The sequence below is a fragment of the Phocoena phocoena genome, chromosome 11, assembly GCF_963924675.1.
Source record: "Phocoena phocoena chromosome 11, mPhoPho1.1, whole genome shotgun sequence".
Lineage (NCBI taxonomy): Eukaryota > Metazoa > Chordata > Mammalia > Artiodactyla > Phocoenidae > Phocoena > Phocoena phocoena.
Genome location: NC_089229.1, coordinates 3,946,315 through 3,967,526, shown reverse-complemented (window position 1 = coordinate 3,967,526; position 21,212 = coordinate 3,946,315). Strand labels below are relative to the sequence as shown.

The following is a 21,212-nucleotide window of genomic DNA, read 5'->3' as shown; positions in this document are numbered from 1 at the left end:
CTCAGGGAGGCCTTGCCAGTTGACCCCTCCTAGAACCTGCTCTGTTCCTTCAGCTTATCACAGTCTGTAACTGGATGAATATTTGTGCATTTATGTCTTAATTACCCTCTAGGCCAAGGCCCATATGGCAGGGGCCATTTTTTCTGTTTTTCACCTAAGTATAATATGTTGCTGTCAGGTGCATAGTAAATGTCCAATAAATATTTCTTAGATGGGTAGGTGACAGAGTAAAACAGTGAACAAATGCATGAAAAAGCAGCAGCTTGAGGAAGGGGTGTGTGTGTGTGTGTGTGTGTGTGTGTGTGTGTGTGTGTGTGTGTTTGGTGGGTGAGGGGTGGTTCAAAGCACAGGAGAAATTTCTCCCATGGGTTTGATGATTCTCTTGTGAATTGAATAAGCGTGGTTTGGCAGTGATACTATTTCAGCTTGGTTTGGTTTAACCCCTTCTAATAACTCACACCAGTCAAGCTTTCATTGAACTTTAATTTCAGTATTTTGTGTTAAAAAGCAATAGATATTTCGGATATGCCTAGGCTAGGAATCAGTGCAGAGATAGTAAACGTCAGTTAACAAAAATACCTCCGTTCTCTGATCACCCCGCCTGGACTGGCTGCGTCCGTGTACTCACGCGTCCTCCACGGGGTGGGTGGGAGTGAGGGCTCGTGTTACCTTAGGGTAGTAGTCCTTGTTCCCCGTGGGCAGTCTGTGGTTTGGACCTTATGAAAGACTTCCTCTTTACTTGGGGATTAGGAATTTCAAGGTGGCTGAAAACTCTCCCAGGCTGAGAACAGGGCTAGGAGGCTTACTGTCCCATCTCTTGGAGGTGGCTTCTAGAGACTGACTGGGGTTTCTAGTTCCAGGGAAAAGACAGCATCTCAAAGGGGTGCTTCACCCCAAAGGACAGCGCTCCGCGACGGCTGCTGCGTCAGGGACACAAGACCAGCTGTTCACTCGCCGGCTCCCTTGCGGAGACCCGCAGTAATGACACAGTAGCAGATGCCATCGGAAAATTCCAGCTCCGCTACCACAGGGTCCATTTCTTATTTGTCATTTATTGTGGCAAGTGGGATTTTTTATTGTTGTTGTTTCCAAATAGAAACAGCTGAGCTTTATTTGAAATGTTTTCCCTTGATTCTCTTTTGATCTATGTTTTGATCAGTTGTCCTTGATGTGGGTTTTTTTTTTATATTGTTTTTATTGGAGGGGGAGGGGACAGGGATAGGATGAGAGTCTAAACAAGGTTGGGGTTTTTTTCTGTTCTTTCTTTTTCTTCCTTTCTGTTTCCTTCTTTCTTTTTTTATTGAAAGCCCTCATTTGTAAGTTTTACTTGTGTACGGAAATGTAACTGTTTATAGGAATAGTAACCAAACAGCATTTCCCCAGTGATCTCGTGTTCGGGAAGTATGGCATAGTGGCAAGACCATCGGTTCTGGGGCTAGACAGATGCAGATTCTGCCCCTTCTTAACCTCTAAACACTTCACTTAAACCTCTGTTGTGAGTTTTAGCTTATTTATCTAAAATGGGACCTATCCCCGCAGGGTTATGGTGAATGTGAAAAGTCATCATGTTTGCAAAGTGCTCAGCCTATAGTTTCTCAACAAGTAGATGTTCTCGTACAAATATCCTGTTACAGCTGTTAATGCCTAGGAGAAAGGTGTATTTTCATCTGTGACTGCACTGAGTCAGTGGTAAAACTGAAATAATAATGATAATAATATCACAGGACAGAAGAGAGAGTCCTCAAACAGATTAACACATGCCCAACAAAGGCGCCCCTGTAGCTGAGCAGAAAAGGATGGTCTTTTGGGGGGTTTTGGGGTTTTTTTTTTTGGTCTTTTTCCATAAATGGTGCTAGACCGATTTAATATCCGTAGGGGGGAAAATGCCTACCACCCCTGCCTCTTCCCATTCATGAACATTAATTCAAGATGAATCAGAGACCTTAATGTGAAAGGGAAAACACAAGAGCTTCTAGAAGGAATCATAAGAGAATACGGTTCTTGTCTTAGAAGAGGCAAAGATTTCATAAACAAGGCATCAAAATTATAACCGAAAAGCGCTAACTGTAAGAGAAAGACTTTGAAAAGGTTTGTGCATTGTATATATCTGACAAAGGACTCATACCCATAATAAATAAAGGACTCCTGCAAAACAACAAAGAAAAGGTAATTCCGTTTTTAAGAATGGACAAAAGACCCGTGGCATTTCACGAAAGAGGAAATCAGATAGATGGCCAGTAAATGTGTGAGAAGGGCTCAGCGTCATCGTTCATCAGGGAAGTGCAAATTGAGCCCACAGTAAGGAGCCCACCAGAATGGCTCGTAAGAGGACTGACAGCACCCAGTGACGGCAAGGATGTGCAGCAGCCTGAACCTTAGTAAACCGATGGTGGAGACGCCAACTGTTTTTTTTTTTTTAACAAAAGCCTCTCTGTTGGGAACTGTTATTTTACAGATGAGAGAAGTAAAGCTCCGAGAGTTGGTTCCCTGACTGCAGCTGGTCCGGGCTCTCCCAGCTCCTGAGTGGCAGGACCAAGGTGCGAGCCCAGGATTGTCTAGTTCAAGTGTCTAGACTTCCTTGCAGGTGCTTCCTTCACTCCCTCACAGTGTTTCTTCCAGTCTCCCTTTCCTGGGGGACATGTGGGCATTCAGATGGGTTGGATGCAGCCTTGAGTTAATTAATCCTGTTGTGTCTAGCACGTGGTACCCACTCCTCTGCTTTGGCCTCAGGTAATAATCGAGGTAGATACCTAAGCCCTGAGGTGGTAGCCGCCTTGGAAAACAGGTACCTCTGCCATGGCCAACTCCTTCCTCTTCTAAGACTTGAGCATGTGTGTCTTCCTCCTGGAATTTTCCCACAGTCCCCCTTAACTGAGCCCGAGTCCCTCGTCTTGATCTTCTGCAGATCCGTTGTGTTACCCCTGCCACTCTGTGAACATAGCACATGGAAACACCTGGATACGTAACTCTTGCCCTCTAAAAAAGTCTATTCTAGGCGGGATCTGTATCATATTGCACACCCCACATTGGACCCTGTGTGTTACCACAGTGTGTCCCAAAGCATTTTTTTTTCTGCAGTATCTTAAATAGCTATTATATGAGGGAAGGCTTCTAAATAATACATATATGTAGGACCTGTGTTAAGCAGGTGTCTCTCTTGCAGGGCACCACAGAATCTTTACTGTTCTCATATGCGTTTTGGAAACTCTGGACTACAGTGCCACATCTTGGGGAATGCAGGAATTATAGTATAAACATGGAGACGCGTTCCATTCTATACTTTTTCTTCATGAGGAGTCTAGCTTGTGACTGCGCCTGCCAAGCAGCCACCAGAGGGAGGCGTTCAGGGAAATGCCTTAAACATTTCAGAATGGCACAGCTGGCTAAACTTGATGTTGTTTATAAAAGGCATCCGTGAATTTCCACACCGGAGAAGTACTTATGCGGTATGCACAAAATGATACGTTTCTGCTTTTAATATCTTACTGTGCCCATCCTAACGTTCAAAGCAGAAATCTTTCTGCTGAAATCAGTCTTTCCTCCTCCTCCGGAGGGGAAGGACTATCTTCTATTGACTTCTGTGTCCCCAGCATTAAACAGCTGGTGAACCTTCAGTGATCATTTGTTCAGTTGTTGAGCTGACATTAATTAAAACTAGAAAACCTCTTAATGCTGTTTGGCTTTCAAAAGGTAAACTTTGGGTTTGGCTTCCCAGTGATTTAATTTGGTTTTTTAAAGCCTCTCATTGATTCTCTTACCCTCACCTAGTGTGATTGAAGATGTGCAAACCAAATCTTTCTCCCCGTCCAAAGCAAACAAGTGCACACACGACTTCGCAGGTTAGCGGAGGCCTCCCTGGGACCCTGTGTGAAGCAAGTCAGTGAGGGGCTATGGGTGGGCGATGCTCAGGTGCCACTCCCAGGCTGAGGAGAGCGTAACACGCTGCCACCCTGCACCCCACACACGCTCACACAGATGCAGGCCAAGGCGTCATCTAAATAGACCCGTTCAGGGGCTCCCCTGGTGGCGCAGTGGTTGAGAATCTGCGTGCCAATGCAGGGGACATGGGTTCGAGCCCTGGTCCAGGAAGATCCCACATGCCACGGAGCAGCTAAGCCTGTGTACTACAACTGCTGAGCCTGAGCTCTAGAGCCTGCGTGCCACAACTACTGCAGCCCGAGCGCCTGGAGCCCGTGCTCTGCAACAAGAGAAGCCACCACAATGAGAAGCCCGCGCACCACAACAAAGAGTAGCCCCCAATCGCCACAACTAGAGAAAGCCAGCTCACAGCAACGAAGACCCAACACAGCCAAAAAATTTTTTTAAAAGAGTCAAAGAGCACAAACCTGATGGATTTGACTATATAAATAAATAAACAAACGTGTTCAGAATGAAAGAGGGAAGAAGCCCTGTTATACGTAGCAACTACGGTATCCTAGCAACTCGTTCCCCAGGGCCCGAAGCCGAAAGTTGGAGGAGTGGGATGTCATATCTTGCAGGAGGCTCTCACAAAAGTGGACTCTGTTTCCTTGTTCAGGTGTTTCGGCAAATAGTCCCAACTCTTTTAAAATGAGACTAAAATACTTCAGGTTGTACTCCTTCAGATGGTGTCTACTTAGCTCTTAGTTGTGTGCTTCTCGTTTTCTTACATCCCTAAGATCATAGCGGCTAGAAATGAAAACTATTGTCAGCACGCTGAAACGTTCGCATGTGAAGGCTGCCGAGCCGCGCGTGTTTCCTACGCGCACGGAGAGGCCAGAGTGCGTGGTGTGCACACCTGCCCGCTGACCTCAGGCCTGCGCACTCGCCTGGGCTCTGGGTCGGTCTTGCCAAGCCTGCCTCGCTCAGCTGTCCCCGTGCCTCTCGGAGGTCAGAACGCATCCGGTCCTGCTCTATCTTGTTTACTTGCATGGAAAGCACAATTGCTTGAGGTTTATTGTCACGTAAGGTAGAAAATGGGAGTCTGTCCTTTTCCAAGGTGAGGTGCCTGGCGTGAACTGCGTCACCCTTGCTCCCACTCAGCCTGGGTGGGGACGGGGCAAGGCGCCCTCACACCAGAAGTAGTGAGACAGGGTCCTCGGAAGCTGCTCCCTTCGACTCCCTGGCTGCCACTTTAGCCACCTGGCTTTGAGGTGACACTGTGTTTTCTTAATTTTACTATCAGTGTTTTAAGTGCCGCCATATAAAATTAATTTCAAACCAGAAACAAAGCTTTTGCGAACATTTGTTGCCATTAATTTTTGTTCTTAAGGATCCACTCCTGTGGCTGATTGATTTAACAAATGCTGTCTGATGAGCGAAACTTTAGGGAAAGAACGTCGCTGGGAAACCACGTTAGAAATAACTCGCTTAAATGATTTCGCGTTAATAGTCTTCCGTGGCAGTTGTGAGTTCGCTAGCCTAAGTATTTTGAATTTTGAAACTAAAAGAAACTATATGAAACATCTGTTTATTGTTATATTACTTTTGGTTTTCTTTTAAAAACTTTTGACGACTTTATTTTTTAAGAGCAGTTTTAGGCTTATGACAAAGTTGGGAGGACAGTATGGGGACTTCCCATTTTCCCACAGCCCTCACACATGCAGAGCCTCCCTCATCAGTAACCCCCAGCAGAGGGGCACTTCTGTTTTTTTAACAGAAGTTGAACCTATGTTGACACGTCATTATTACCCAGAGTCCATAGTTTAAGGGTCCACTTTTGATGTTGTACATTCTGTGGGTTTGGACAAATACGTAATGACACGCCTCCATCGTTGTAGTATCACACAGAGTAGTTTCACTGTCCTAAAACTCCTCTGCGCTCCACCTCTGCATTGCCCCTCCCCTGACCCTGGCAACCACTGATCTTTTCCTGTCTCCATACTTCTGCCTTTTCCAGACTGTCACAGAGTTGGAATCATACAGCACGTAGCCTTCAGATTGGCGTCTTTCACTTGGTAAAGTGCACGTAAGCCCCCTCCACGTCCGGGCATGGCTTGCTAGCTCCTTTCTTTCTGTAATGCTGAAGAATATTCCATTCTCTGGGTGTACCAAGTACTTGTTTTTCAAAATTCTTTTCTCTAACGCTGTTTGCATCATGGTCGCTCTGCACACCTCCCCGGTTCTCTCTATAGTATAAAGTATAGTTTAAAAGAACTTCTATAAGTCTTGACTCTGTATTTCAGAAGTTGTATATATGACGTATAGATTAGACCATAAAGTAGTAAGTCTGAAATATCAGCCTAAAATTCACCTGCATGACAGTTTCCCTCAGACACTGCCTCCCGTGGGGCTGAACTCAGATTCCAGGGAGCCTGACTCTGCAAAGGATGTGCCGGACGCCTTTTGAAAGTACATTCAGCACACAGTTTACCAGCACGAGGACATCCAGAGTTGCAGTGCTTGGTAATCTTACCTCACTTCTTTCCCCAAATGGCATTACCAGGCTGTCTCACTGGCCCTGTTGTAGTTGAGGTAGACTCCTCCGGCTGTCATGCTCAGGGTGGTCCCCGAGGGTGAAGATCTGCCTTCAGAAGAGCCACTGAATTTAGAACAGCAGGATGACTGCCTGCACGCAGAGTGCCCAGAGCACTTCCCGGCACGTGGTTTGGGCTTTAGAAGTGTTGCCGTTGTTATTTAGATGTATATATTTTCTGACAAAGTTAATTAATTGGCAGTTTTTCTTTTTACGTTTGCGTTCTTTATTCAAATGAGCAGTGACTTTGCGTGTGTTTTTAAATCACTGTACTTACATAGCACTGCCACACAGAATCCATATTTTACAAGACACTTGAGAGGTCGGGTTGCTGAAGTTTGACGCAGAGAAACATGTTCTAGGTACCCTGACTAATGTCAGTATTTTTGCCTGAAATGACCTTAGTCAGAGGTAGCAGTGACAGAGAAGGGCCTGGTCAAAACATCGGTGTGCCACAGCCATTTCACACCACCGTTAAATAGGAACTGGCTGGCTGTCTGCTTTGTGGTCATCATTCTTAGCAGGAAGCGTTGGATTCTCTGTACCACTTATTCGTCTAGAACCGTTAGATTTTTAAAAAAGCCCTTACTGGGCGAGTGAGCCCGTGAAGGGATGAGGTTGGCCCTAATTGGATACAGACAAGGGTGCCGAGGGCCGGGCCCTGGAGCCGCCGGGGCAGGAGGCTGGCAGCCCTGCTCATGGGCTGTGATGGGGGAGCGCGGCCGGGCTGGCTCTGTCCCAGTGCCAGCCCTGGTGGCAGCTTTCCCACATTTGTTCGTGGATCTGAGCAGCTCGAAGGGAAGGCGGGGCCTGCTTTCTGCCTGGAGCTGACGGCCTCATGGGGGTGACAGGGGCAGGGAGGCCTCCGGGTGCTCTGGCCTTTCTTGTCCTCATGGCTCTGTGGATCCACATTACCCCCCCTTCATTTAGATAACGGTCGCAAACTTAGAACATATAAAAAAGTAAAGCTAACTTTCAGACATACTCGCCTTTTCCATTCTTACTGTCCTCAGGTCTGGACGTCTCCTCTGAGGTAGAGACAAGGTGCCTTTGCCCCTGGGGCCGCCGGAGTGGGGCATGGCCGTGTGGCCTGTGAGCCCGGGCCTGCCCCCTCCCCACGCCGGCAGCTGGCCTCTGAGCTGCCAGGAAAGGCCGTGTGGGCAACGGGCAGACCTCTTCTTCAGGGTTAACTGAGTGCAGCGGAAAGCAGGCCCCGAGCTGTGCAAAAGCCTCACTGCTGGACAAAAGCCCGGCAAGAGCAAAGCTACGAGGTGGATCGCAGCTTCCAGCACAGGCCCAGCCCTGTGCCGGAGAGTCTTCGCGTGACTGTGACGAGCCAGCTCTTCATTCTTAGTTAAGGGCCTAATTTTAACATTCTCATGGAAGCTCACGGAATGAAGACAGTGTCAAATGCAGAGAGAGATCTGCACTTTCTGGGTAAGGATAGGAAAATCCTCTCAAAAGTCAAAACATTTTCCCAGTTTTTGAGAGAAACCAAAATATGTCAGAATCAAAGCTACTCTGCTGTCTTTCTGTCCTAAAGCACCTTCAGAAACTAGCACAGCTCTTGTTCACGTGTTTCCTCTGGGTGTAATTAGGAAGCGCCAGGGAATCCTAATGGGTTTTCAAGAAGAAAATGACAACGAAAGTTTCTGATGCACAATCCGTCAGACACCCGGGCTGTGCATGGGCTGTACATCCTGGGCAGCACTTGTGAATCACGGAGACAGTGGGAGCCGCAGAATGCAGAGAAGCTTTGGGGCGTTACGGGGCAGTATTTCTTAGGGCTGTCTAGTTGAGGAACATGTGAATTGCCATTTGGCAAATCAACCCAAACTTCAAGTTCAGTCATCCTGATTTTTTTAAATTGTACTTATCTTGAAATGCAGTGTGCATACCGAAAAGTGGGAAGAGCCTATGTGTGTTGTTTGCAAATAATTGTAAAGCAGACATGTGTAACCAACACCCAGGTCAAGGCGAAAAACACTGCCAGACTTCGCTGAGCCCCTCCCCATCCGAGCTCCTTATCAGGCGTCCCTGCCCTCCTCTGGTTAGCTCCTGTGCATGCGGCCTACATAGTGTGCTTTGGGTTGGCCGTCTTTGAAATTCATATAAATGGAATCATGGCTTGCATTGTTTTGTCATTTGTCACTCAAAAGCATGATTGTGAGATTCAAGCAAACCGTTGCGTGTAGTTTACCGTATAGTATTCCATTGCAAGAAGATACAACGTTTATTCATTCATTCAGTTGGCAGACATGTGGCTCATTTCCACTTTGGGGCTGTCACAGTTAATGCTGCTATGAACTTTTTCATACATGCATGTATCCTGGCACGTGAGCGTGAGGTTTCTTAAGGAATGGAATCTCTGTGTCTTGCGTATCTTCAGCTTTATTCTAGATGATACCAAACTCTTTTTGGAATTGATCGGACCAGTTTTTACTCCCATCAGCAGTATATGTGCTCCCTTTCCTTTACCTTATCGACACTTGATGCGGTCACTTAAAAATTTTTGCCATTCTGATGAGTATAATATGTCCTTGTGATGTTATTTTAAATACTCTAATTAGTAATAAGTACATTTTGATTTTTTATTGATCATTTGGTTTATTGACCATTTGGATTTCCTGTGTCATGAAGATGTTCACTTTTTTTTATTCCTATACTTATGTTTTTTTTTTTTTTGCGGTACGCGGGCCTCTCACTGCTGTGGCCTCTCCCGTTGCGGAGCACAGGCTCCGGACGCGCAGGCTCAGCGGCCATGGCTCACGGGCCCAGCCGCTCCGCACCATGTGGGATCTTCCCGGACCGGGGCACGAACCCGCGTCCCCTGCATCGGCAGGCGGACTCCCAACCACTGCGCCACCAGGGAAGCCCCCACCCCCTCTTGACTGGGGACTCTCTGGGAGCTGCTGGGAGGGGGGGAGGGGTGGAGAGCCCACCAGCATGGCCTGGGTGACCCATAGAGTTCATCACGCCCGGAGACTAGTGACATTTGGACCAAGGACAGTGCTGACAGATGCTTAGGCACATGTAGGATGCTGACGCTTTGGTACCTGCTGGGTCTTGTCGAGTCCAAAGTCCTCCAGAAGCGCCACACTGTTTGTGTTCTTCATTTAAGCCTTTGTGTCTTAGAACTATTTTTGACCCTTGGCTATGCTTTATTAATGTCAGATGTCATTAGTACTAGAACAACAGTTATCTTCCATAGTTGGATGGGGTTACTTAACGTTCTCTACTCGAAATTTTAATTTCATTTTGAGCTGTTTATTGTTACTTCCAAAGGCGTTTTGCAGAGGTAGTCACTCTGACTGGTATCTGAGAGCTTATCTTTTTTTTTTTGCTGTACGCGGGCCTCTCACTGTTGCGGCCTCTCCCGTTGCGGAGCACAGGCTCCGGACGCGCAGGCTCAGCGGCCATGGCGCACGGGCGCAGCTGCTCCGCGGCACGTGGGATCTTCCCGGACCGGGGCACGAACTCGCGTCCCCTGCATCGGCAGGCGGACTCTCAACCACTGCGCCACCAGGGAAGCCCTGACAGCTTATCTTATCTTTCGAGATTTCTTTGCAGAGAAAGGGGCTCTGTTTCAAGTGTTATAAAACCTGCTGCTCCTTTGCTGTTGTGTGGGCAGAGCTCAGAAGCTCGCGGTCAGACTGGCCGGAGGAAGGACCGCACTGGGCCTCCCCCAAGTGTCCTCCCGTCGGCTGTGGCCCCTGAGGAAGGCTTAGGAGCAGTGGGGTGGGTGCTGGAGCCTGCATCCAAGCCAGGCCCGCCCACTTCAGGTGTGTGACCTCGGACAGGACCTCAGCCTCCTGTGTCTGAGTTTTCTCATCAGTAGGATGGGTTTTTAACACCTCCTGCAGGTGGTGTGTTTGTGAAGGTTGAATACTTTCAGTGAGTGCTTGTAACAGCCCCTGACACATGTTGTACACTCTGCAGGTGATAACACCCGCTGCTGTCATTACTTTTATTATTATTACTGTTATTATTTTAGGCAGATAAACTGGCAGTCTTGGCTTACATGAGAGACACTTAAGTTAATTCCTCTGGCAAAGCTTTGCTTACATGGAAGGTAGAAATTCATTCAAGCCAGCGATTCCTTTACTCCAAAGAGCACAGAGCACTATAGAAATACCCTCCTACCTGGTTGCCAGGGCCTTGAGTGGGCTCTGTCTCTTCTGGGCTCTCACTGGCTTCTCTTCATAAGCTTCTCAGTCGTCAGAGCCCAGGGGTCTCAGGTTACATCACACCCTTCTGCGCCATCTCCAAAATGCAGCTTACTGCTGGCAGTGCCCCTGGATGTGAGTTGAGACTCTGGGGCAGTAGCTTTTCTTGAGAAGTTTACTGTGTCCAGAAAGCCTCTCCCTCAGGAGGTCTCCCCTGCAGCCCAAAGGCTGAGGTTGTGTAGCGCGGGGTGGGGTCTGTGTGCATGTGTCATTGATGCCTCACGTACAGCTCAGATCTGACGGGAGAACTGGGGTGCCTGCCCTTGTTAGAGGACGGAGGCCAGACACCAGGGAGCATTCATCCAGAGGTGTTTAAAACTTCCCTCCTCCTGTGTGCGCCAGGAGCTGCAGTGGCCCAGCCCGGAGTCCCTGCACACAGGTGAGCACGCGTTCCATAGAAGGGCTCAGGATGACACGGTGACAGTATAGTGTGCGGGGACCCAGGAGAGGGGGAGGGGGACCCCCCATGGGACAGGCCCTGCTCCGTGTCGTGAGCCTCTGCTACATGCCCGGCATGTGCCAGGCTCTGCTGAACACGTTACGCGCAGTGGCTCCTGTGGAGTCTCAGAAGTGACATTAGAGCCCTGCCCCAAATACACATGGAGCCGCTTGGTGGCCCCAGGCCCTGTGGTTTAAGTTAGAAGTGGCCTTGGTTGGTTCTGATATGAGACCTGTTGTGTGGCAGACGCCAGACCGACTGCCTCTTACCACGCCCGGCTTTGAGGTGGTGAGTAAGATGACTCCAGAATGCGCGATGGACAAAATTGGTTTCGGTGCCGTAGGATCCTTTACCACAAAACCCGGTGGATGTGAGGTACCTGCAAGCCCAGCCCTCGCTCGGCCACAGGCGCTTTGGAGTGGGAAGCGCGTGGTGACTGCGGACCCGAGCGGGTATCATCTTCCCGTTACTTCACCGCCACACTGACAGGCTCGCTGGGCGGGGTGACAGCAGCCAACCTTGGGTGCCTGCGCTTTAGCCATCTGGGATTTGTGAAGGACAGAGGGCTCATCCCGGCCAGGGGCCAGGCTGAGGACCATGGCTCCGCGGCTCTTCGCCCACGTGATGACGCTGACGGGCCTGGCGAGATGGAAGGACGGCTCAGGCTCCCGAGAGGGGCCTTCAAGCTGGGACCAGCTCATCTCTCCCTTTAGACGTTGGGTTGACGGAAAGCAAGTCGTGCATACTGAGGACAGTGAATGGAGCCTTTGTTCCAGAATCTTTAAGAAACAGGTTATGCACAGAGACATTTCTCTGGTTGACCCTTGTATGTTAGGATATTTCTGTCAAAATTCAGCAGTGTTTTATTGGGCCTTTGTACCACTTCTTTGATGTTCTAGTTCCCTAGAGATTTAAGAGACCGAAAGGCAGCCTCGGCTTTCAAAGCAGTGGTGTTTCTGAGATGACTTTTTCCCTCGATAAAGACTGAAAGTCTCTCCTCCTTCTTGTAGGACATATTAAACACCAGTATTGTTTTATGTTCTTCAGACTGTAACCTGCAGTTTACAGATCTGCCAGTTACTTGTTCCCCCACCCTCTTCTGTTAGTTGGGGTTTATTTTACCGTGTTCAGTATTAGCGATTAGCCGTTAATTGGCAAATGAGAGCGTACACATACATTGATTTATAAATGCTGTTAGGATACACTACAAAACCTAGAACAGTCCGCGTCGGCACGGCACTGAAACACTTGAACCACAGATGTGCCCTCGTATTAAAATGCAAAAATGCAGAGGGAAATTAGACATCAGATAGACCAACAATTTGGAGAAGGAAGAGGGAGCCCAAAGGGTGGTTTGTGGTGGTTACTGAACACACACTGGTTTCCAGCACCGTGAGAGGAGGCCGGGTGCACAGTCTGCACGATGAAGACTTCCACTTTAGTTTTCTGAGTGAGAGGGAGTGCGTAGTTTAACTGAGTGACTTACGTGGAAGTTGAGAGAATCGTTGCAGATGAAGGCAGAGCTGGGATGCACTTTACTGCATAGCGAAGTTTCTCTTAACATTTGGAGGTAGAGTCACCTCTGCAGAAGTGGTTGGCACTTCATACAGGAACACTAACGGTGTTTTTCAGGTTTATTTCCTCCGCGAGGACCCTCTCTTGTCTGTGCCCCGTGTCATAGGTAAGTTGCCCTCCCTCCTCTGCCCCCGCCTCGCCCCAGTCAGGTGCCCCCTGTGGCGTGTTTGGACAGGTTCCTCCTGCAGCAGCCAGAGCCTCATTGGAGCCTGGGGTTCCCTGGGCAACCGTTTGGGAAATACTTTTTTTTTTTTTTTTCTTCTCTCCTCAGAAAGTGAATACTTGAAGAGCAGGGCAGAGGTGGGTCAGGACGCCTGCAGACGGGGTCGGGGTCGGAGACCTGGGCCCACCGGGAGCGTGGCCCCGGAGGTGCACAGTCTCTCCGACTCACGTGGCTGGGAGGGAAGCAGAGCTGGTTATCTCAGCAGGAGGAGAAGTCATCCTGTCGGTGTCACATTCCGTGCCCTTTTTTTCCTTCGGCTGACAGAAATTGCCATATTTTGAAGTGTTTGGTTTTCAGCAACGTAAAGCATTTTCAGAACATTTTAAAACTGAACTACTACTTTGCAGTCTGAAAAATTACGCAGTTTTACCATAGTCTGAGAAGATACTAGTTTAGATGTGGAAGCTGTTTATTAAGCATCCTCACCTTGAGGGAGGTCTTGTCATGTTGTGGCAGAAGAGGACATGGTTTCGTGGAGGCCTAATGACATAGTCTTGCCTGGTATGGGGCGTCCTGTTCTCAGACCAACTTCATCAAAGGTTTCTGACGTATGTTCTGTGGCCTACTAAGTAATATGCTTTGGAAAGTTTGCCAGTACATAAATTCCTTGCCATAAATGGGTTTGTTGTCTAAAAATAATTTTTAAAAATATCCTGGAAGCAAAATTAAACGTAGATATTATGTATAGTAGACATATTTGTTATATGTATATTATACATTTTATATTAAATGTAGATATATATATTTCACATCTACAGGTATATTAATATGTAAAACACCATTTATAGATATTACACATATAGTTTTGTCTGTACACACATATATATCCTGAAAAGTCAGTAAAATCTTTTATCATTTAAATTGTTTTAATTTAAATAGTTTAAGTTTTTCAGTACCAGTTCCTTTAAAAGCTTATTTTTTCATTCAACAAATATTTATTGGTTCCTTCCATGTTCTAGGCCAGAGTTTTGCAAACCTTTTCTGTGAAGGGCTGCATTTAGTCAGTAGTTTTGGCTTTGCTAGCCATACTGTCTCCATTACAACTCACCAGCTCAGCCGCTGCAGTGTGAAAGCAGCCGTAAACAGTTCATAAATGAATGAGCGTGGCTGTGTGCCAGTAAAACTTTATTATGGATACTGAAGTTTGAACTGCAGATAATTTTTGTGTGTCACAAATTGGTATTCTTCTTTCGATTTTTTTCCCCAACCATTTAAAAATATGAAAACTACTTTTAACTTGCAGCCATGCAAAAACACGGGCCATAATTTACCACCCCCTGTTCTCAGCAGCCTTCTAGACACAGCAGTGACCAGAGCAGAGTCCCTGTCATAGCGGGGCCTGCGTCCCGGGCACCTGCAGGACTTTAAGTAGCACTGATTTCAATAACTGAAAGTTAGGTGGCGTCTTTCTCATCAGACAGTTCCAGGTTTAATGTTTTAACTCACCTAACTTGACTTTAAAAATGAATTGGGCACATACATCTGCTGGTTGTGGACTCTTTTTCTGTCTCGGTTAGTCCCCCAGCCTACATCCTTCTGCCCTGCCCTGTCTCCTCACCTACCTGGTGCAAGGCTGCAGGGCTCAGCGTGGAGCCCGCGTCCTCCCGAATCCCGACGCACCACTGCCGCCACACGAATGCTCGGCGGGGGGTGGGGCAGGGACCACTTCTCGCTTGGACTCGCCAGGCCCTGTGGTTTCCAGGTGCTCAGTCCCACGCTCGTCTCTGCGGCTCCTTCAAGACACCACGTGTTCTGATGAAGAGCTGGCTGGACTGTCGAGTCCTCACCCTAGTGCTGATCGCAGGGTTCTTTGAAGGCGGTTTTGTAACAAACAGGCTCACGCCTTCTGTTTGGAGTCGCCATGGAAACGTTAGAAGCTGTCTTTCTAAAGCCAAGCAGACAATAAAGCACTTCGAGTGTTAAGGATTAGAGGCTCTAGAAGATGTTTAATTTTCTCCCCCGCTCTTGCTTGCTTTCTGTCTCCGTAGAGAGGGAACAAGAGGGTGATGTGAATATTAACCGGGGCACGCTTTCATCTCCCTGTGACCCTCGAGGCTCGGCCTTTCCTGCGCTAACGAGGGGAGCCGCGCGTGCATATTCATAAGCCGGGCTTGGGCATCAGACACAGCTCACGGCGGAGAGGGTCGGGCTGCGGCTTTCCGTGCTTCTCTTTGCGACGCAAACGTTATGAAAGCAACGACTATTAAAATTTGTTTTTTTAATTATTATTAAGTCGGAGACCCTAGACAGTAGTGCCAAAATGTTCCCACTGGAAATAGGGACAAATTAGAGGACCTTTGTGTGGTATTTAATTTATAGGCGGACAGTACAAACCCCAAAATGCTGTGCTTGCTTAGGGTAGAGATGTAGCGCACACCTTTCGTATCTGCGCAGGAAGAGCAGGAGGCGGCACGTCGTGAAATCCTCCTTAAAGAGGAAATGAGATCAGTTTCACTTACAAAGAATATGAACTATATACATTTAAGTGAAAGTGTTGGGGGTTGCACTGTTGTTCGTGTGTCATCTCTGATATTCAAGGTTCTGGAAGGGCATTGACCCCACCGTGGCTGTATGGCCTTCCTGCCCCCGACCCCTCCCATGCCTTCCACTTAACGTCTTTTGCCCTTTGAATACCGGTTTCGGAAGAAGACTAGATTGCCTTTGCTGCCTTGGACTCCAGTGCTACTTCCGCTGGGTTGTTGGTATGGTGGCTGTACCAGGAGCCCGATCCTTGGGAGACGTGACGGTCACGTCCGTTCCTGAAGCCGTGCGGCCCAGCAGGTCTGTCCATCAGGAAAATCGTCATTAATCTCATCCTCTTCCGTGCTCCTTTTTCCTGCACATAAAACGGGGATCGTGTAAGTTTCTCTACAGAAATGAGATACTAAACACTTCTTAGAACACCGTTACGGGACTTCCACAAAGTGTGCTAGTTACCCCCGCAGGTGAACATGATTGAAATCCACCCTTGCATCCGTCCACATGGGAATTCTCCTGCGTTTTGTTGTCATGGACCTCTTATTTACACGGTCCAGCTTCCTTGCCCAGGTTGCATTTACTTTCATCTAGTCTCTCAACCCTGCAAAGCCCTGAGTCAGGAAACCACACCAAGGACTGCTGCAGAAGGAAGAGCACAGCCTGTGTGGGTCACTACAGTGCCACGGTGCCTTCCTGCGCACGCGCGCGCGCGCGCACACACACACACACACACACACACACACACACACACAGTGAGTGGGAGATAGCGTTTGCTCACTTGGACATCAGGCAAACATTTCCCAGCACCGTTCTTGGAACGGAGGACAGAAGGGTAAATAAGACATCAGACTTGCTTATGAGGAGTTCACAGGGTGTTCAGGCGGACAGAGATATAAACATAATCATAGCTCACATGACGTCAACAAACACATTGAGAAACCACTCTGTGTCAGGACCGAGCTGTGTGCTGGGGATCTAGAGGTGGATTCTGTGTGGCTCCTGGCCTTGAGAAGCTCATGGACACCTAAGCAGATAAGTAAGTGCAATGGGATGAGAACTAGTTAAAAAAAAAAAAGGGCGGGGGGGTGGGGGGAGGTGTTTTGGAAATACAGAGCAGGCGCGCCTAGCTTATGCTGGTGACGAGGGGGGGCTGGGACAGAGAGGGTGGGCTTCCAGGAGCGTGAGCTCGGCTGTGCGCCCTGTGGGGAAGGGGCAGGTGAGGGGAGGCGTGTCCCGGGGCAGGGCCTCGTGTGGACAGACAGGTGGGGCCTGGCGAGGTGATGTTGACAGAGCCTGGGGTGTGAAGGGCACCTGGCACAGAGGGATGCGGGGACCCTCTGCAGGGGTCTTATTTGCCCTGTAACTGAAACCATTTGACATTTCGAGCTCTGCATGGTGGTTCCTTCCCCCAGAGACACTCGGCATTGGCAACTGGCAGTGACAAGGCTGGCATCACATTCCTCGATTACAGAGCCAATCAACCCTCCAGTTTTGAGGTGCTTGCGATGCATTTCTGGGAATTTCCCTTTTCTTTCAATTATATTTAAGCTTCCTGGTTAGGAAGCTTCAGGAAGCAGCTTTTTGCATCTGTCGTTTAGCGTTAGAGAGTTATACCTATGAACTAGAATTCTCTAGGCTTGCCTAAATTTACCCTCAGATGTTCGCTTCGCCAGTCGGTTCTCATGATCACTGCCTCCCCCTTTTCCTACAACGAGTGAGGAAATGGATTTGAGTAATGATGATGTCGTCCTGCATGAGAAATCAATTGGAGCAAATGATTCATTGCTGAGAAATTTACTGATGTGTTGGAAGTTTCTGTCGCCCGGATCATTATTTTTATTCTCTATCCTGTCACAAAGTGGGGGTTTGGTGATGTGGCAAAGAAGGAGAAACGCAGATTTAGGTGTGTTTTTTTGGGGGTTTTTTTTGGTACGTGGGCCTCTCACTGCCGTGGCCTCTCCCGTTGCGGAGCACAGGCTCCGGACGCGCAGGCTCAGCGGCCATGGCTCACGGGCCCAGCCGCTCCGCGGCACGTGGGATCTTCCCGGACCGGGGCACGAACCCGCGTCCCCTGCATCGGCGGGCGGACTCTCAACCACTGTGCCACCAAGGAAGCCCAGATTTAGGTTTTACGTGTTGTGAGTACTTGTGTGGATTCATCTCCAGGAAAGGAGTACCGTCTTCTAAAGGACCTGGGCTTTATCATGAGAGGATGACAGGCAATGGCGAGATGAGAACACTTTCCCCACCAAAGGGGGCGGCTAACTATAGAATCACATCAGCTGGGCGCCGGCCGGCAACTCCCATTCTTTGCCCTTTGGAACATGTTAGCCATTTATACCCCCGAGTGGTTTTGATGATAAGCCTCTTAAGACCAGTGGGTCATTTACTGCACAGCGTTTGCTGGTCCTCTTCCTCATGCAGCCCCGTGGCCCGTCCTGGAGGAGCTGGGGAGGCGGGCCGGCCGGCAGCTGGTTCCTGTGTGAGGTCCCAGTGTGATCCGGACTGCGGGCCAGTGTGGGCTGTGTTGGAGGGACTGACAGGGAGCAACCACAAAATGCTTCCTGAACACAAAACTGGTGCATTTCCTGTTTCATTTGCCTAACTTTAGTCTCAGGCTCACTTTTTAGTTTCCTTTGAGGTTATTGCACTAGGGAAACAGTTTGATACACTTTCTTTGTGCATATGGCGGCCTTTCTCTGTGGCTTCCTGTGTCCAGACGAGGAGCCAGAAGCATCTCGGCCCCAGCCTCACCGCCGTGCCGGGACGCGGGACGAGATCAGGAGTGCGACTCTCCAGCTGAAGGACCCGCCTCTCATACCTTTTGGGGGCACAGAGCCCCAGTTCTGGCATCAGAAATGCCTGCATGGGAAACGTCTGGTAATAAGGAGAAAGGGCTTTTTTCCTGCTGCCTTCCATCTGATCTTGGGCAGGGGGGCCTCTTCTCATTGGAGAAAGTGTCTGTTCCACGCTTGGCACTACAGAGGGTGCCAGGCCCACTGTTCTTGATATCTCTCTGTGTCCCTGGATCCAAGACTACAGCAGTTTTTATACAACCTTTAGAGAAGGACATCTAGCCGCAACTTAATGCCTTCGCGAGGTTTACACAGCTCTTGGTAACTAAGTCAAAGACTTCAGAAAACAGTGCAGTGATTCTATATTTTTCGTAAGGTGTCTCCTGTCTGCTGTGAAAGACGCCGTGCACAACATTTAAAATTAGGGCCAGGGCACAGTAGGGCACAAGGATGAGATGCGTTCTCAAGGGCACAAGGATTCAGACTGAACAGTAAATCCTTCAAAGTCTTCCTTCGTCTTTAAAATATGGAATGAGGGAAATTCCATGGTGACTCCCAGCAAACAATTCTTATCTGTAACTGGGCTTACTTTAAACAAGATGGTTTTCTTGTCTGATTCCAGCCCGGCGTCTTCATGCCTCATCCTGCAGCGCTCTTATTCCTTGCCTGCTGACTCAGTAACATAATCATCCAGCGTACGTGTGTGTGCGTGCACGTGCAGTCCTGCACACAGGCTTGTGTTCACGTACCTCAGATGTGACTGCTCTGAGCCTTTGCTTCCTCGTTCGTTCATTCAGTTCAGGATCTCTGTGGGCCGGTTGCTGGACATCTCACACACACACACACATTGGACATACATGTGTATATGCGTGTCTTATAACTTTTTAATTATTACTCGCTTTGCATGCGTATTCGTAGCACATCCTTAAGAAAAATGTGTTGATTCTGGGCTTTTAGGGTTGCTTGCTCCTCTCCTCCTTTTCCAGTAATGCTCGTGGGAAGTTCTAAAACAGGAAAGTACATTGGCAGATTCCTTCACTCTGGTTCCAGTTCTAACCCAGTGGGTGGTGCTCGCCATCCGAAACCTCACGGAGGACAATAGCCAAAACCAAGATTTGATTGCAAAGATGGAGGAGCAGGGCCTGGCAGACGCGTCCCTACTTAAAAAAGTGGGTTTTGAAGTTGAGAAGAGGGGTGACAAGCTGATTCTGAAGTCTACTAGTGACACACCTCAGCTGGTAAGTATGCCAGAAGGAGTGGTAATTCCCTTTCAGTTTGTAGAAAGTGGTCCCCGCTTCCCCGTCACCTTGGGCGTGACACAGTTCCTTCATAAGGACATGGATGGGAGTAATTTTGCCTTCTAAGATGGCAAAGAAAGCCCTAAATCTAATTGCAAGTAATTTTTCATTCAGGCTTTATGCTGCCATTTTAAGAGAGTTGAAATTTCAGACTCGTTCTAGGGGAAGAATAGAAAACGGTATCGAAATTTTCACGTGGTCTAAAAGTTTTTGGCAGTAATTAGACTTTCTTTAAAAGGTGGCTGATGTTCGGCAGTGAAAAGAGCAGAAAACTCCTTGTGTGATACTGAATGAGCTGTTTCAGGTTTCTTTCCACTACTTCTATCGTGGACCAAAATTCTCTGTATGTTTTTTCATTTGACTGTTCTTGTAAATAGCTCTGTTACATCTGCAGTTTTGTTTCTTTTTTCTTCTTAGTGAATGAACTCTCCATCCAAAACTCTGAATTTTTGGAATCTGTTTCATGGATTTGTCATCTTCCGCAGTATGTGAACTTGCGAGTGTTTGAAGATTTATTAAGTACAAATTCAAGAACCCGTGAGTCTTTTAGACAATAGAGTTAAATGCGTTTAAGCTTAGAAGTGAAAGTACGTGAGTATTCTGTGGTTTCTTTGCTTTAAAAATGTAACTGTCTGGTTTGCTTTTGTCCCCGTGGATACAGTGTGCGTTTAAGTGATATATTGTACTTACTGTGGCTGCACATAATAAATTCCTCTTGTTGAGCGCATGTCCCTTCCTTGGCAAAGGCTTGGAAGTTTGCTCGGGTCCGCTTGCTCCTCGGCAGGTCGGCCTCCTTCCCTTCATTGTCTCTTCCCGTGGGGTTTTCTGGGCTGTGGCAGGCAGTTGAAGTAGTTTCTCACTGTGATTAATTCTAGCAATCTCTTTTCACCCCTTCTGCCTTTCCAAAACATTGACAAGACTCATTTCCAGTTAATTAATTCAAGAGATGCTGAAGAATAGAGGGCTGTCCCTCTTCACTTTAGGTCCTGGGCTGTGTTGTCACTGAGCCCTGTCCCTTCGGAATGTGGCGGGAGTGAGCGGGTGAGGGAATGTGGGCGCCGTTAACTCTTCCCTTCCCAGATCACCCTAGACTTGGGCTTCTCCAGACCCGTGACGTTTACCAGCCATGCCTGCATCTTACCCACTGTTAAGGCTGTAAGTGGGAAGGAATAGTTCATGGTCGTCTCTGTGTGCCGGGCCACAGTGTTAAACGCTCATCCGTGTCTTCCTCAGTTTAAAAAGCACCAGTCTTGGAAAGGCATACCACTCAGTTTTGGCCAGGGCTTCACTGGAATTGCGAGAGTAGCTTTGAAGAGGTGGGAGGTTAATTGACCTGTGTCTGTCTGTCTGTACCTCTCTCTGTATATACACACACTCAGAGGTAGAACTGGATTAAGTGAGCACTAAAATCTTTGTAACCACCCAGATCATTAATACAATCCACAAAAACTCTCATGGGAGGTCCTGTTGCAGACGCTTAAAACACGTTATCTTCTTGAGCAGCCATGTTACTAAACTATCTTGTGAGATTTTGCACAATTTCTGTTGAACCTTCCAAAATGAAAACAGCAAAGACCCAACCAGAAGTTCTACAGAAATACCGACTGTTCCAAAGTAAATGCTCCTAAGTTTTTGTAGCCATACTTAAATTGCTCTGTAAAACACAGCTTTAAGCATGTTAAGAACAAAATAAAAGTTTTCCCATGTGCGATCTGATGCCCTCT

The 21,212-nt window shown here is 48.1% G+C and overlaps 1 protein-coding gene across 1 annotated transcript in view; it reads left to right on the top strand.

The window, feature by feature from the left end:
- Positions 1-20,210, top strand: part of ATXN10 (ataxin 10) — a 154,497-nt gene extending 134,287 nt beyond the window's left edge. The window contains exons 11-12 of the mRNA XM_065887467.1: positions 19,241-19,428; positions 19,906-20,210. Of these exons, the coding sequence (XP_065743539.1) occupies positions 19,241-19,428; positions 19,906-19,908 (191 nt within the window). The 3' untranslated portion in view covers positions 19,909-20,210. The remainder of the gene's footprint in view (positions 1-19,240; positions 19,429-19,905) is intronic.
- The last annotated feature ends 1,002 nt before the right edge of the window (positions 20,211-21,212 follow it).